At 38.4% G+C, this 17762-nt stretch overlaps 1 protein-coding gene across 4 annotated transcripts in view; it reads left to right on the top strand.

Annotated features, from left to right (window-relative positions):
• LOC117411508 (S1 RNA-binding domain-containing protein 1) overlaps nt 1–17762 on the top strand; it is a 123461-nt gene that overhangs the window by 101782 nt on the left and 3917 nt on the right. For 2 of the 4 annotated variants that reach the window (XM_059024821.1, XM_059024819.1), the window contains exon 19: nt 9429–9623. In XM_059024821.1, coding sequence (XP_058880804.1) covers nt 9429–9623 — 195 coding nt within the window. Of the gene's footprint in view, nt 1–9428; nt 9624–13911; nt 14035–17762 lie in introns of those variants that run through there. The other 2 variants (XM_059024822.1, XM_059024820.1) reach the window with 2 other exon arrangements.

The following is a 17762-nucleotide window of genomic DNA, read 5'->3' as shown; positions in this document are numbered from 1 at the left end:
TTTTGCTTCATAAAGTCGAAGGGAACTTGCCGAATAATGTTACGTTAACATATTGAGTTACATAACATTTTGTAGTTTTCCATATACTTCATGAAAAACTGCCAAAAATGGAAAAATGTGGCCTTTCAAAACTAAATTGAAATACTATTATAGCTTCCAGTAGACTTTTCTGATATCATATTGTAGTTTCTTTGATTACATGATAACTTTATTTTATTTTAATCTGTATATTTTTTTAATGTTCTGCATACACACAATAAGCAGTTTGTAGCTGCATTTCTTTTTGCTTGTTTGTTTGTTCTGTAAGCCCTAGCTAACCGTATCCTCCTTGGCTGGAGCTGGTTGGCTCGGGGTGCAGAGGGAATTGAAAAGGTCTTGGGCTTGCCTGGAGTTCTTACAGGGTTCAGAAGTGAAGTGGGAGTGATTAGGAATACAATAGGGATCACTTAATGAGGTGTTAGTAGAGCAGTTAAAGAAAATGAGTGGAAATCACAGTTTAACCCCACCAGAGACCAAAAGCCCCCTGACACACAACTGAATGAGAAAATAAATAGAAACAGTTTATCTTATCTTTACTAATCACAACCAGTAAACACAAACACATCACAATATTTTATTTATAATTATTCCCCATTGGAAACTGCAGCGATATATACAGACTCCAGCTCACCAAATAACACCTGTGCACACTTGCTGTGTATTTGTTTGTTTTAACAGGAAAGAGCCCCTTGATATTGGGGTATCATTTACAAAATGGGGTGAGGGGGGCCCCTTAAAGGCATTGTATAACAGTTGAAAGACACAAAATAGATAGAATTTCAGGCAATCCACGAAGCTAGGAGGGAAATTGGAGATGAGATAAATGGATAATATCCATTATATATCTCAAGTTTAACAGTTCACAAGGCAGGAGCCACTTTCGATAAGTTGAGTCAATGACTAGCTCAAAAGTTGGGAGCCAGCTTTGCTCTCCGAAGGGGGAGACTGGCATGGGTGCAAATGAATAATGAATAGATTTAAGCAGGAGAATGAAAAACAAAATGTAGTAATGTTTTTGGCTGTGGGTCCCCTCTGACCAGCATGAACCTTCCTCTCGGAGTGCGAAATGACGTTGTCGGCCTCTAAATTTGGGAAATGAGCTTCACTTGCCCCCAAAAGAGGACCCCCGGCTCCCCACAGCAGTCCACCAAAGCAAAGGAGAGAAAATTGTTAGTTAGAAATTATAGTTAGTGATTAATTACTACTAATATTATTATTATTATTATTATTATTATTATTATTATTATTATTATTATTATTATTATATATATTTTTAATTAAACTAATCTAACCGCTCGGCGGAAAGGAAACTCCCCCCCCCCCCCTTTTTTTGTGGGAGGAAACCTCTGGTGGTCCTGGCGGAGAGATGGCCCTCACTCTGGGCATGCTAGCAATACTTTGTTGAGCAGAAATAATATCAAGGAACGAAAAGCGAATGCAAGAATCCACTGCTGAGGAAGGACTGGTTGATTTTAACTTTGGCTGCTGATGTTGCTGCACCTATACGGAATGAATGGGAGAATATAATTGGAGAGGAAGAACAGCTTTAGAATGAGCTGAAGACAGAAGATTGCAAATGTATGAATTTAGTTGAAAACCAGTTCGATGAATGGAGGAATGGGTAGAGGGAAAGGTTGAGCTGAGGGAGCCAGATGTCTGAATTGAGCGATCTGTAAACGAGAAAGGGCGTCAGCAGTGTTATTAGAGATACCTGGAAGGTGTTGGGCTTTCAAAATAAAATTACTGATAACTGAAATCCAGACTACCCGGCGAAGAAGTTGCATAATTAGAGGGGGAAGAGACTTTATTAACCCTTTGCAGTCAATTTATTAAGTGCGCGTCAGGTCCAATTTATTTTCACACGCGCAGTTAATTTTAGACGCGCTGTTTAAAAGTATTTTTTTTCCACAGTCAAACAGGTTTAAAAGGCCCTGCATATCAACAAAGCACTCACTAGGCATCTCCAGCCACGACCCACCCTTTCGTTCGCTATAGCTTTCACATATGCTAATTAAATAAATAATAATAATAATAATAGTCGTACATACCGATCAGTCATCTCCTGATCACTCGTTTTATCACCAAACTCCTCAATAATGAGATCCAAGTCATTATTTTATTACTATAACATCTGAAAAATGCTCTGCAAATGTCTGTGATATTCTCTGACAGGGTCCGACATTGGACCCAATAGATACCCAAAGATAGGCTGCAACAACAATAGGGAATACTTCAAGTAAGGCTGTGGATTTAAGCTGAGGAGGAAGATTTTTGATTTCTGGAGGCCAGACATCTGAGAACCATTGATTTTTAGAAAAATTCCACCAAAACCAATAGAAGCATCCATATTGGAGTGAGAGGTCATGGGGGCAGAAATTAAGTAATTGTAAAACAGATAAAGGCCGTTCCAGTGCTGTAGGAGAGAGGACCGCATCCTAATGTCTTTCCGGGCTTCAGCTGTAATATTAATGTGAGAGCTGAGATTTTTAGCTGTTGTAGAGAGCGAGAAGATGAGAAATAAATGTCCTACCTTGAAGAGTGATGCAAATTTGAATGTGAATGCAAAATTGAAATGTCCCAAAGAAGGTTCAGTTTAGAAATGGAATGGTTGATCTCAAAGAATTGAATGAGCGAGTGAATGTGTTCCAGTTTATCAGGAGGCAGTTGGGCTTCAAATCAAAGTTATTCCTATGAACTCCAGAGAGTGAACTGGAGAGGTGGTTTTCCCCTGTGAGAGGGGGACACCGACTGCTGAGAAGACAGACATGAGTTCTAAGAGTGCTTCAGCTGGAGGGGCTGATGGAGGAGATATATGGAGAAATGGGATGTGGTTAATATTGAGTAGAATCCAGCAGAGGGCTTTGGAGAGTGAATCAAAGATCTTAGGGCTGCTGCGGCATCCGAAAGTTAGTTTAGTAGTGAAGTAAAATTTCTCCTTCCAACAGATACCACAAAGATGACGGAGAGAATGGAGTATAGGCATGACTTTGAAGGCATCGGAAATGTCTGCTTTAGCTAACCAGGAACCCCGTCCTGATATTTTGATGGAATGGATAGCATCAGATATGGTGATGTAATGAAGAGAAAACTGATCCAAGGGAATGAGAGAATTAATGCTGCTGATAGAAGAGCCGCGAGGGGCAGAGAGGTCAATGATGAGTGCTTCTTGCCTGACATTATCCTTGTAGCTACTCCAATAGGATTGATGCAGAACTGAGGGAAGGGAAGGGCTGAAAATGGACGCTCCATGAATCCCTTTGAGGTCTCGGAATTGATGTGAGAATCGAGGACTTCTGGTTCTTTTATAGCAGATTGGAGGTTTTTACAAGTAATGGAGGAAGAAGGGATGGATTTTAAACTAGTAGAAAAACCATTAGTAAGGCCAGAAATTAGAATGGATAGGAGGAACTGCCGACCCACGATTCCTAAAAGGGGGTGTTGTAGAGAGCAGGGGAAGAATAATTTGAGGCTGATGAAGATTACTGAGGAGGAGGCTGCTTTTGGACATAGAGAGGTAGAATGGGCAGTGGAAGCACAAACTCTGCAAGCGTTAGCACAGAGACCACTGAAGAATCTATTAAAGATCATGATTGGGTGGAGACCAGTCAATCATTGTATTCACCAGTGCTAACCGAGAAGCTGCTTTGGCTAAAAAAGCTTAATGATACTCATTTAAAAAAAAAAAAAAGTACCGCTGTATGTAACCGAGAGATCAACAATGTTAAATAAATGAGTCCAGTTCTTGTCATGGGTGAACATAAACTTCACAAAGGACATTGCGAAAAACAGAAAATGCAAGCACAAATTCTCCAAGAGCAAGATTTTTACACAGCGGAGGATCCCAAGGTTTTACAGATTAACAGACAGATCTCCACAGTCAACTACCCTGTGATCCAGAAATTCTGAGGTTGCAAGATTTGAGACCAAAGTAGTGTCTTCACCTTCAATAATATTGCGTCTCAGTTGAGGAGAGAGAGAGTGTCGATTAACTACTGGAGCAGAAGAGGATCCTGAACTGGAGGCGGTTGCTAGAGTGAAGATTGGCAGCTCGAGAACAGGTGTGGTCATGGCTGAAGCAGCGGGAGAGGTGAGCGCTGCTGCTGGTGCCACTGATGAGGAAGTAATGGCTGCCGGTTCCAAGCGAGAGATCCTGCTATCAAGCGCATCAAGGCGATCAGATACTGTAGAAATGGAGGTGGATAGGGGATGAATGAGTTGGTTGATATCGTTAAAAATCTGATAATGTAAATAGAAGGAAGGATCAGATGAAATTGAAAACTGAGGTGTTGTAGATGCTGAATCGGAAGCGAGTGAAACTTGTACTGCAGAGGCAGAGTGTGAACTGAAAAGTTTGGATCTCTGCTGTGACTTTTGAGGGGGAAAGACAGGCTTGGTTAATATGGAATTGCAGTATGAAACAAATAAAGCAGCCCGATCGCTCCCTGCTTCAATGACAAACCCTTTTTTGAAAGAGCTTTCAGGAGTTTGTCGATGGGCCAGTCCATGTAAAAAAAAAAAAAAAAAAAATGTTGAGCTGGAGAATCATCCTGAGGTTTGATGGGTTTAGAGCGGCGAAGAGGAATGGCAGCTGGCACAGCTGGATAAGCAGAGGTTGAAGCAGCAGCATTGTCAGATGGAGGAGAAGCAGGACGGGTGGATTTGTTTGAATTTTTTTTTGGTGGATTATTTGTTGAAAGAAAAATTCTTCATCTGAGTCGGATGAAAACGAAAGTTGCCTCGGGTGAGTAGTCATTTTAAAACAAAGGTTTTGTGTAATTAAAAGTTGACTGACAGATATTTTATCGGGATGACACAAGGGAGGAGTCCCGGCTCCAGCCCCCCCCAAATACAAGTTTCTTCTAATATAGTGCAGCCCTCTTAGTAATTTAGTACCCTGTGATATTGCAGGACATGAGTTTGGTAATGGTAGTTGGGAACCAACCTAGCCCTGCTGTTGTACAGGGCATCTAACTTTCCCAAAATGTAGGCTATTCATCTGCTGTACAGTAGAGACGGCATGCTGCACAAAGCAACATATTCTACAAGTCTCAACAAAAGGTTTTTCTGAAAATGAGATGAAAAAATGAAAGTTATGTGGATGCCAGTTTTATTGCTAGCAAAGAGATTGCATGTGCTGCCAAACTTTTTTCAGATGGTGAATTTGTTAAAAGGTGCATGCTTTAAACAGCTGATGTAGTATGCCCTCAAAAAAAGAGAGAATTTTTCTCACGTCAGTCTGTCTCGTAACACGGTTGCTGAGCGTATTGCCGAAATGACAGATAGTAACTTTAATGCTATGGTGCACCATATATGACTGGGTAAAAGAGTGGACTGCCTGGTAGAGTGCTGGAAAAAATGAAAGAAATGCAGAAGGACCCATTTTCTTACACTGGATTCTGCATCAACAGGCATGATGTGGAAAAGTTGCAGAAGTAGAACACGTAATGAGTAAGGCTGGGATTAAATCACGAGTGTCACGGATATCTTGATTTCTGTTGGTGTCAAGAATTTACTCCATCTCAACCAAAAAAAAAACAAACGCCCTTTTCACGTTTGCACTAATGATATTGAACTAGCTTGGTTGCCTTACTTTGTAACATAGCCGTTCACACTACTCAATACTTTGCCACATTGCAAAAAAAAAAAAAACCTGCACAAATAAGCACACACGAACTGAACAATACCCCAAAAATGTATTTTGTGAAAGCGGGGGTTTATTGTTTTGTTCAACGTGCAACATACCGGTAAATTAGTCGTAAAGCCAGCAGTGATAAACATTTGGAGACATCATGTCACAAGCGTAATGCAGAGGCCTTTGAATCTGAAGTGTTATGTCAGAACAATTTGTAAACAAACCAAAATTTAAAATAACTTCAAACTATACCACATGAACATAAAACGTTATTCTTTAAAGGTATGCATGGCCGTAGCCAGCTATGAGGCACCCGAGGCACATGCCTCGGTTAAAATTATACAAATAATTATTTATTTAGGCCCTTTTACACGTTGCTTTGCTGCAAAATAAAATGCATTTCATCTCTCGTTATGTGCAAAACCCCAAAACCCTAAATATCCATTCTGTGTATTTAGAAGTATTTGACTTTTGCATTTGAAGTAAGTGGGATAATTCAAGGCTTATTTCGGACAGTGCCTTATTGACACTGGTAGTTGAGTTGAGGGTTGTGTCAAGCTCATTGGGCTGTGGTTTGCAAGGAGCCTCGCAGCTGGCCAATCACATTAATAGAAGTCAAATGCATATTCATGAGTATAAATCAGCACAGCCAATCAAATCAACTGGTCAGCCAAAAAGCTCGAGCTGCAACCCTCATTGGTTATGATGTGCTTACAGCTCCCACAGTTAAACTATCTCTGTCTTGTCAACCCGCTTAAGCTAATTTTATTGCGGAATGTGATTGTATAATTAATATCACACAAAACTTTATGTATGCAAGCACTGTTGTCTTCCCTTTTTTAGGATAATTAATGACATCACTGTTAAAATGATTTGTTTGATAGATTTAGGATTTAAAACTAAGTATAGTGTCTACAACAAATATTCTGGCATTGCTAAATTTCTTATGTTCTTGTTTATTGAATTTGAATGTTGCAAAGAAAAAGCTACTTATTTGCTCTATACAAAACCACACAGGTCCTTCCAATTTAGAACATCAGGTACTCAATTCTATAATAGTATCTTATTCAGAAAAAAACCCTGTTAACTAAACCTTTATATTTAAATAAACAACATTTAATAATGTCCTCATATCTTTTCTTCAGTTAGAAAAACTTTTTTTTTGGGGGGGGGGGCAAGTGCCTCGTCATTTTTCATGGCTGGCTACGGCCCTATATACGTTGTGAAGCTTACCGAATTAAAACTTGAACCTGATGTTGTGAAAACCGTAATAGATAAATAAACAAATATTTGATTGATTTGCCTTGTTTCCTACTTATATAGACAGACTAATTTTATTTTTATGTAGGTATACTGTATTTAAAAAAGAACATAGTAGAATTTTCATCCCCGTGACTTCATACACCATTTCAGCCTTCCTCCGTGATTTTAAACAAATTTACAGTGATTTTAAACAAATTTACCATGACTGCTCTGTGATTTTTAGTACAAATGTCCGTGACAAAATCCTAGTAGCTTTGTTAACAAGTGTGGGAATTCCATCCACAGCAGGGGTTTGCAAGATCTTCAGTTTCATGCATTGTTAAATGAATTGGAATCGCAGTATGATGGTTTACTTTTATTTTACCCATATACGATGACTGAGTCGTGGGGCAGTGCTGAAGCAGTGCTTTCACTTGTGTCAAATAATACAGGACTTGATGTCGGAATGAGGAAAACATCTTGTGCAGCCAAGTAATCCCCAATGGCTACTGGGTATTGCGTTTCTTGTTGACCTCACCAAGCAAATGGACATTTTAAACAAGAAACTCCAAGGGGCAAAGCTGAATTTGTGACAGCAACAGGTGTCAAACCGAAATTTTATTCACTTCACTGCGTGCCGAGAGATTCAAGAGTTACACAAACATTAATTTGATGATGAAGACTACAAGCACTGCAGTGAAAAACTAGCAAACCTGATAACGTCCAGTCTCATTGAAACCTCTTTCAGTTAGTTATTTGTAAACCCATTGTGACAACAGCCCCACCAGATCTTCAAATGGAGCTGATCGATTTTCAGTGCAAACAGCACCTCAAGGATAAGTTCAATGAAGGGCCACAGCAAGATTTCTACCAGTATGCTCCAGTCAATGAGTTCCCCAAATTGTCAGAACTTTTTCTCAAAAGCCTGAGTTTATTTGGAAGCACTTTTGCGACCAGCTCTTCTCAGCAATGAACCTTAACAAATCAAAAGACGGATCAAGGCTTACACATGAACACTTGGCTGCTGTGTTGCACGTGGCCACAGCTAAGGATATACAGGCAGATATTAAGATACTGGTGTGAGAAAACAAGTGCCAAGTGTCTAGACAGACGTCATAAAAAGGTACATTTCATAGTGGTACTGTTTACTAAATCGCATTTTCACAGCTTGCCGGTATCTTTCTTTTTTTTTTTTTTTTTAACCAGTGGTTTAAAAATGTTATTTTGGAATATAAATTCAATATTGAGACACCTTTATATACTCCGACATATTTTTTTTAAAAACTGTTTGAGATTTCCATTGAAAGTGAAATACTTAAACAAATTACATTTGATATTGAGTTTTTTTTGTCAGTGTTCTAGGAAAACTGCTTCTAGTTGTATCTGCCTATTTTTGTACTATAAAATACATCAAGTAATATGTTGATTAATTGATTGAAACCATGCCTGCATACTTATTGATGACTAGGAATCGTGCAGTGGGGGCAATGTATTTTGTGTAGTGTTATATTTGAGTATATTGCCCTACATAAAATTTCTATAGACATTTTCAGGTAAATTACTATGTATAACTTTTTTTATTATTTTATTTTATTTTTTTTATGGTGTGGCCCACCAAGCAAACAGTCTTAACTTAAGTGGCCCTTGCTGCCAGATGAGTTTGACATCCCTGGTATCGCTGGATTATATACAATTCTTAAGACTGTATGTAAATCCTATGTATTGCCCTTTATAGTGTTATTCATCTTGGCATTGTTTTATCGTGTCCCGTCCCTGCGTCCTAATTTTGTAACAGTCTTCATATCTTGGCAGATAAGTACATGTGCTCACTCTTTCAGCTCCCTCATCCTGTTTTAAGTTTGATCAGGGAGTCTTCAAACGCTAAGATTGTGAACCTTTGGCTAACAGGAGAATATATTTCACTTGTGCATGCTTCTGTAGAACTCCTCATGTTCATCTTTTCATGCCTCTCCGTGTGGTTTCCGTGTACTAACGTTATTGCAAAGAAAGCCTAGTGGGAAGTCAGCAAAGCGCGGAGTTCTAAGATTTTACTGGAGTACTTCTTTAGGATGCAAATACATGCAAAAATAAATGTTTCTGCAGTGGCAGTGGATTGGGTTGAGGGTTCTGTTGTGCCTTGACCCTGTGGATGTCTTTTACCAAGCCATGAGGCTGACTTCAAACAGCAACCTTCAGCTGTGCTGTTAATGCCACCTGAGAACTACTTTCTACAGAGGTATGTTTTCCTGCTGTTCTGCGACCTAAGTTTGCAGAGGCATCCAGAATGTCAGTGTCATGTACCAGGGATAGCTGGGTACGGTATTTCTGCCAAGAAGTTCAAGTGCAATACTGTACTTCCTGACCCCCCAACAACACTAGCAGTGGATGGCGGCATAGCATTCTCACCATGTGACAGTTTGTTTGTGTGAATGTGTGGTAATAGGGTGTTAAGTACAAGCACCAGCACAGAGAGCACTAAATGTTCCTCTTTGTATTTTTGTGTTTTTCCTCCCAGCAGTCAGCAGAGTGTCGGCGAGCCGGGAGGTCAGGCATCCGGAGCGGGTGTTCCGAACACAGCAGGTGCGGGGGGGGCAGCTGGGAAACCACCCAGCAAGAAGAGCAAGAGCAAAACAACAGGCAGCGCTGCCCAGCAGCTCAACCCACTGGATCAGACCTGCATCCACCCAGAGTCATACGATATTGCCATGAGGTGAGTCCCCGGCTGCAGAGAGATCTCTCCCACTGCCATTCCAGGTTTAGCACTGGGGAGGCAGGACATCACGCCAAGATTGTAGCAGAAAAGTGAAGCAATGCTGATACTCTTGTGTTTAGCTCCTAGGTTTAAATTTGAATTAGTAGTTTAAAACGGTGCATTTACTCCTTGTAAGTATTCGGCAGATTATGCATGCTGTAACTGATTCATTTACTTTAATTCTTGGCACAGTGTGCTTAAAAATAAATAGATTTTAAATAGCACGCTTTCTCTGATTTCTATGTGAAGGTTTTTTATAAAGGTATTTCAAATTAAAAGGGGACAAAGCATCTTGGCTACACTGTGGAATACTGATAATTAATTAGGGAACCTTGCACAGTGCAGGACTTACAAGAGGGCAAAAATACACTTGAAAGTCGGGTCATTTCAAATATGAAGACCACTCTATCTGTAAAACACCACCAGGATAACGGGACAAACAAACTAACCAGTTCCCATCAAAGTGGAGCAGTACTGTAATTGCAGATTTCTAAACCAACAGTGAGCAGCTGTGGAAATAAGCTCGAGTTTTTCTGAATCCAGTCTTCTGTTCACATGTGTAGCCCTGGAAGTATATCTTCAGCTGTTATGCATGTTGAAGTTTGCACCCAATTGAGCAAGATCTTGATTTGGCTTGAACCCCAACAGATGGGATTCCAAGTGTCATAGAGCAGCAGTGCTGACCCTACACTTGAAATCTCAATATGTTTGGCTCCTAGTTAAAGTCAGCAGTATGTGTAAGCTACTTATAGCTTTAATCAGACAGGCAAATTGTTTTTTTTGGTTAGCGGCAGTGCATTTAATTTGGCAAAGTTATTCCTTTTTATTTTACAGAATTTTTTCCCCTCTAGATTTGGCTTTTATTTTGTTTTAATGGAATGACATAAATTGACATGCACATTGTTTTTTGATTCTATAACGCTTGTTATGTATCTATTTTCTACTAAACGGAAAGGCAACTGATTTTAATCTTTTAATATTTCAATATTTCCATTTCTCATGTGTGACTATCCTTTGCATGCTCCCAGACCAGCTATGCTTTGTTAGAGCTTCCAATGAACACTAGCTCCAGCCTATGAAGAGTACATCAATGAACACATGGAAATAGAACATTCCTATTGATCTACCAGTAATTAGTCTGAAATCCTTAATAACCTAGCAGAAAACTTGGCAATCGATCAGTAAATCAAATTTCAATAAAGAACTGTTTGGAATATAGTGTTCTTTGTTTTGCGTTAACTAACTGTCTTTCTGTATTTGGCCTTAGTTGATTAATTAATTAATGAATCTGCAAATTGAACTAATCAACTGACAAATATAGTTGCAGGTATGCATTTAATTGGGAGATTGGTGGTTGCGCTATTGTATGTGATGGCAGAGGACTAATTGGGTTTGTTATTTTTATAACTAGCATCATTGTGGCATAACCCCAATCCAGCTGACCTGGGTAAGATTCCATCTTCTCTTTCATCACTCGCAACTCTGAAATTCGACGCTGCTGCTGCTGCTCTCCAGAGAAGGCACTGAAATGTAAAACCAGGAACTCTGTATTTACTTCTGTAGAGGAACCAATAAAAATAAACGTGTTCCCTCTCCAATCGGAAAACACTTGTGTGATGGGGTAGACACAAGCTCAGTCTGGAGTTCCTGTAAGGGCTGGCATTCCTGTCTAATTGCTACACATGTAGTTGATTTTCACAAAGAAGTCAGTTACTGCAGAACGTATTTAGTGTTAATAAGAACCTGCTTGTGATGATAATTAGCGAGTTGTAAAAGGATCTGGTTACACAATTAATACAGGACTGTATCTCTTTTCACCAAACAACACCAAAACATTTTTTGTGGAAAATGTTAAATTCTGCAAGATGTTCTGCATCTTGGGGTTTTTTTTTTGCCACTTTGCAGTATCACTGGTACTCTTCACTCTATGCTAAACCTAAAATTATTAATGTGGTTCTGCAGTACCTGCAAGATAGAACATATTTTGAATAAATCTCACGTAGCATTATACAAGATGGTCTACAAATTATTATTAATAAACCACTAATATCAAATACTCTTTCTAGTTTATCATGAAACAAAAAAATACATATATCTTTTGAACCTGCTTAATATGTCGGGTTTATTTTCAGCCAAGACATTTCTCCATTATTTCAATATTGAGATCAATGACTGTCAGTTTCTTGGGTATTAGAGACACTTTGAGTTGTTTTTTGCTACAGTGCTGTGTTCTCTGATTCTCTCAGATAAGTTCCATTACTAACGTCTATTAATTACATGTTTCATTGCTGTATTTTTTTAACCCCTGACCCTATCAATGAATCAGACTACACACTTTGACGTTAGTGTCTGTACGGCTGGTACACATCTACAAAACCATTAGATCAGCTATCTCATTCCCCTTGCATTATGCCATTAGATCAAATATTTAATTCCCCTTACATTATGCCCCTACATTTTTGTTCACAGATTCTGCTTAGAAGAGGTCTGATTCTCCTACCCCAGCTTTCAGCTAAAAGCCAAATATTCACATTTTTAATAATTATGCAAAATCCATTTCCGGATTGCACATGTAGGTTCAACTACAGTTAACTCTCTGTGTTGATAACAGCGATACACATTGCTGATTTGAATAGAATGTATAGAGCAAGCCTAAAAAAGTAACAGGTCTTTACTTCTTGCACCAGCAACAATAGATAAGTGTCCAGTTGAATCTGAAGATATTTATTTATTTACAGAACCTTAAGCAGTCAGGCTGTATTTAATTCAGATCAACAAAGGCCAGCTCATTGCTGTTTGTCTTTGATACAGCGCTTCTCTCTATCCTAGTGAACAAGTAGAAATGAATCCCACACAGTCTGCTGAACCAGACAGTGCCAGTCTAACTGTTTGCTGATGTAATATGGTGTAATTTACATAAGTTCATGATGTTTTACAATCTCCATTTTAAACCTGCTTCACAATTTTACTTTGTAGCAACTGTATTTCAATTATTTTTTAAAACTACAACCAAAAAATTAGATTATATATATACACTAAATATGCTGATAGTGAGGTCATACATACCTGGCTAGATTTCTCTTAAAGATCATATTCTAATAAAGCGGTTTAAAAATACACCAACCTGCAAAGAAAAAAAAAAAGTACTTACCAAATAGTTTCGTATGTGTTTCTGTAGCATACCTGCGTAGAGTTTAAAGCGGTCCGCCAGCTGACATGTGCTGTACGAGTACTCAGACGTACCAGATCTCACAGTACTGTACACAGACACTGGGTGGAATTGCAGGGCCTCTTATCCTCCTTAATGAATGAATGGCTAAAATGAATGACCCAAACTGTGGTATTTGAAAGGTTGCTTTATAACGATGCTCCCAAGCTTGAGTGGTTCTCAACAATCTGTAACCTATTTCATGACTCTACAAAAGCAGTACACACAGCCACTTTCCATAGTGTTAATACAGTAATTAGCAATGCCAACTAAACCTCATGTACAAATGTCTTAAAATACTTTATTATACTTTTTAACTCTGCAAGTGCCCATCAATGTCATACTTTTTTTTTTTTTTTTTTTTTTTTTAGAGAAATAAGCCTGATATTACATAGGCTATATAATTATTACATCTCCAAGCCAAAATAAAAGATGATATTTTGGATGAGTTTTATGTACAGTATTAAATCAGTTTTAACCAGCACACATGCAGATGCATAAATTGTTCTGTTCTTGAAGGCAGTTGTGTTGCATCATCACTCATTTTCATGGTGCCCTGCAGGGGGGTGTAATGGAGTATCGTGTCGCATTAATGTAATTAACCAGATACTCTCTGCTAAATTGTGTTGCTGGGAATGGTTATATAAACAAAGAGGAAAGGTGCTCTTCACTGCTTTTGTGGCATCAAAATCAAGGGCAAATACAACAGTCATTTTATAATGTTTGTAATAACCAAGCACTTTTAAAGAATGTTTTTCAAAAATGTACAATAACCCTTGGTCTTTTTCCACCGTTTATTTTCACTTTGACATCGTTTAATCTGCCACTCCACTATAGATTCACTTGATATATTTACTGCAGGTATTTACCCAGCGTAGAGAGTGAGGGTGAGGCTCAGGGAGTAACAAGACCTTGGTTTAACATCCTACAAACTACTGCCCACTGTAGAACATGCAATACAAGATACACGCTGTGTTCTGTCTGAAGGACGATTGGTATCAGCTATCACATGTGCTGTCATTAATTCTTTTATTTCAGTTGGTTCAGTAGGTGTCCCTGCCCTTCAGTGTGGAGTAGTGGTTAGGGCTCTGGACTCTTGACCGGAGGGTTGTGGGTTCAATCCCCAGTGGAGGACACTGCTGTTGTACCCTTGAGCAAGGTACTTTACCTAGATTGCTCCAGTAAAAACCCAACTGTATAAATGGGTAATTGTATGTAAAAATAATGTGATATCTGTATAATGTATAATGTGATATCTTGTAACAATTGTAAGTCGCCCTGGATAAGGGCGTCTGCTAAGAAATAAATAATAATAATAATAATAATATTATTATTATTATTATTATTATTATTATTATTATTATTATTATTATTATTATTATTATTATTTATTTCTTAGCAGGCGCCCTTACCCAGGGCGACCTTATAGTTGTATACAAAAAATACATATCAAGAATTACAGTACAATTAAGAGCAAGATACTAAATACAATGACTTGAGTGCTAATAAGAGCATACTTACAGCTGCGCTTGTAAATGTAATTGGCAGATTGAAACATGGACACAAAGTTAGGAAAAGCTTGCCGTAGCAGTGTGTATTGGATTGCATTGGAACAAAGTCACTGGAGAGGGTGAGCCTGCACACTGGTAAGTTCAGGTGCATCTGGCAAGCCTCTATCTGGGGTCCCACCCTAAAGAAACTCAAACAGGATAAGCTGTATCTTCGGCCCATAGCAGAACTGTTTTTCATTACAGGAAAAAAAAAAAACATTTCAATGCATATTACCTTAAACAAAAACATACAAATGGCAAATGGGGGAATATAACGTTACACCAGACAGCTTGGGAGAAGCCTGTGCAATTTGAGCCCCGGTAAAATCGCTGAAAACTGTACCACAAACTCAATACTTGCACACAAAGCAGGACATGTTTGCTACACATATGTGGTGTATATATTATTTACTTGTCAGATTTTATTTTCTTCTAGCCTTTGTTTAAAAAGAGTGAATAGCGGGATTCCGAACAAATATAGCGTTACACATGTTGCTACAACTGTTTAAATAACATACTTGTAATTTTTCTTTTCATTGTTAACATCCTAACAAGTCTATTTCAAAGCTCATTTCAAAATGTTTGCTATAGTTCACTGATAGTGTAAGGATTATTGCCCACATTGTCAAACAGGTAACACAGCAGTAACGATCCATGATGTGGTATGGAACAGAAAAGCCAGAGCACTTGCTATGTTTTTTTTTCCCTGCAGTGATTCAGAGGACAGATCTCAAACCCCAGTGCATTAGAGCGGCCATTTTGAAAAGAGCTTTAAAACAGACTTTAAAGTTAAGTGTAAAAAGTTGTCAGGATGTTAACAATGAAAATAAAAATGACAGGTATGTTATTTAAATAGTTGCAGCAACCCGTGTGGATGTGTAACGCTATATTTTTCAGAACCCTGCTACTTGCTCTTTTAAGTTTGCTGTAAAATGGTATAACTACAATACTGTACAAATAGTATCATACCCTTGGTTTTGTTTTACCCTTGAAGATTTTTTTTCTTTCCAAATCTTTATCTTCCCTAGAAATGAAGCATTTAGACTGGGATTTGGTAATGGCAATTAAAAATAGCGTGAATCAATACAATGCATTACCACGACTTCCACTCTACAGTGCTGTTTATTGATTTTACATGTAAACTAAGTGCCCTCTATAGTCAGATTTATTAAAGTAAAAATGTTTTTTTTTTTTTTATATAACAAGATTAAATATGTTTATGGGTGATGCATGTAACTTAAGGAATACAGAAGTACATCAGAAAGTAAAATACAAATATTAATTTTAGCCTTAATTTGTACTATATAAAATCTCTGCAGCTACAGGGCCACATAATGCATAATATTGGGTAACAGGACACCACTACTGTAATTTCCTACTACTCTGTTCTTTCTCCTATGAGTGGGGTGTCCTATTGGGGTAGCGTAGCATTATTACATTTCAATAATATATTCTATTTAAAACATGCCTCTGTAGGCAGTGCTTTGCAATCCACTCGATCTGATTTACAATGCAGCGTGCAAGGTTACATTTTTAAAATGAAGACTTTTCAAAAAGCTCAACTGAACCGAAGCATGCAAAGCACATTACTGATTGCAACAATGCTAATATTGTGCATTGCAAAACTAGCAGAATTCAGCCAGTGTTTGTGTGAGCTATTATAAAGCCAAGTGCATGTCTGCCACAGAAACCCATTTGCCAGTTTAGTAATGCATGTATTCTTCAGCAGCGCGAGCCAGGAAGTTTGCTGTTCATGAGGATTGTCAAGTTACATCTGCTGTGTCAGTCGCAGCTTGGACAGCTGTTGTCCGTCACTGGCGTCATTCTGCCATGGCATTGCACATCCATCATCACTGCATGTTAACAGCTCTGAGTCAGCTGTGCAATGAATTCCACACTGCAGCAGCATACTGAGGGTTTTACATGCCCTGCTACACTTCCAGATGGCTCACAGACTTTACCTGCGCTCCTCAAGTGAAAACATTAGTCGGATTGTATTCGTTCCTTAATTGGGATTGATGATATTCTGCGAAGGAATTCTCTTGTATACAGTGTTCTGTCTCATCTGTGGTCTGTTTTAAGTTATGATCCAGCAAAGACATTTCTTGTCTTCAGCCCCCTTTTACTGTGCACGTACTATAGTAAATCTGGTCTAGATATGTTGAGACAAATCCTTGAGCTTTATGGTTCTAGACTGTAGAGGTGCCATCAGCAACCAGTCTCCTAATTGAATATTAGACAGGTAATAATCAACAATAATCCTTGCGTGGAGAATACTTAATTTAAAGCAACAAACAAATAAAATATGTATAGACTATTCAAAAGCCCTTGAATACAGCTGAAAACATGCCTCTTATTTTTATCGTCATAGTATATGCATATAGAAAACTGTATTAGTAAATAGCAAAAACCAAAAAATGTTAGACTCTCGACGAAAGCCTTCAAAAACAACTGAAAACATGCATGTTCTAGTAATGTAGTATATTTATGAAGTACAGCACCAGGGCAGGTAATCGATCAAATGCAAAATAAAAGCAGTGGCAATCAATGATCAATTCATTTTTGCTTTGTCTAGAGAGTGTGTAGTAGTATGTGAAGGACAAGGACCCACTGTATACAAACAATATTTAACCATTGTTATTTGTTTTGTCTGGGGCTTCAGCTGAGCTTTACCATGGCTGTTGTAATCATGCAAACAGATTTACTGAGGGATCGGTGTTCCTTTTTGTTTTGTGAATATATCTGTTAGCAAGTACACAATTGGAGCTCAGCGAGACCATAGTGTAAATGCTTTTGAATGCCTTTCACCTTTCAATAGGGAAAATAAGTGTGAGTTTATTTGCCAACAGATTGAGAAGGTAATCCCCGATCGCTTATTATTACATAGGTAAACAGAGCCTTTGAGAGTCGCAATAAAAACAAGAGTACTGATGCTTTCCAAATAGAAGTTAGATGCCCTGAAAGCAGCATAAACACAGGCTATTGTATGCTCACTGCTAACATTTGGGTGCCCACAGTGCTTTCTTTTTAAATGTAGTAAACAAGTCCATTCAGTGTTAAGCCTAAATTGAAAAGACCAGATGCACGCAACAGATGCAGGACCTGCAGTCGAAGATTACTTTCTTAATGAGCCCCATAGTTATTAAAACCAATAACACATTACAGCTGAACAAACATCAATAGGCATTGTTTAAAAGCAGGTTTCTAAAGAAAACATCTGTAGGATTTTGGGGGTTTAGTAGGTGGTGCACTTGGCTAATAGTGCCAGGGGACTTTAATAACAAACACACACACCCCATGAATGTTGTCCAATAAGGATGCTGTCTTGTTACAGGTGCC

Source organism: Acipenser ruthenus, chromosome 6 (assembly GCF_902713425.1).
Source record: "Acipenser ruthenus chromosome 6, fAciRut3.2 maternal haplotype, whole genome shotgun sequence".
Taxonomy (NCBI): domain Eukaryota; kingdom Metazoa; phylum Chordata; class Actinopteri; order Acipenseriformes; family Acipenseridae; genus Acipenser; species Acipenser ruthenus.
Note: the sequence above shows the minus strand (reverse complement) of the source record. Positions and strands in the feature narration are given on the sequence as shown.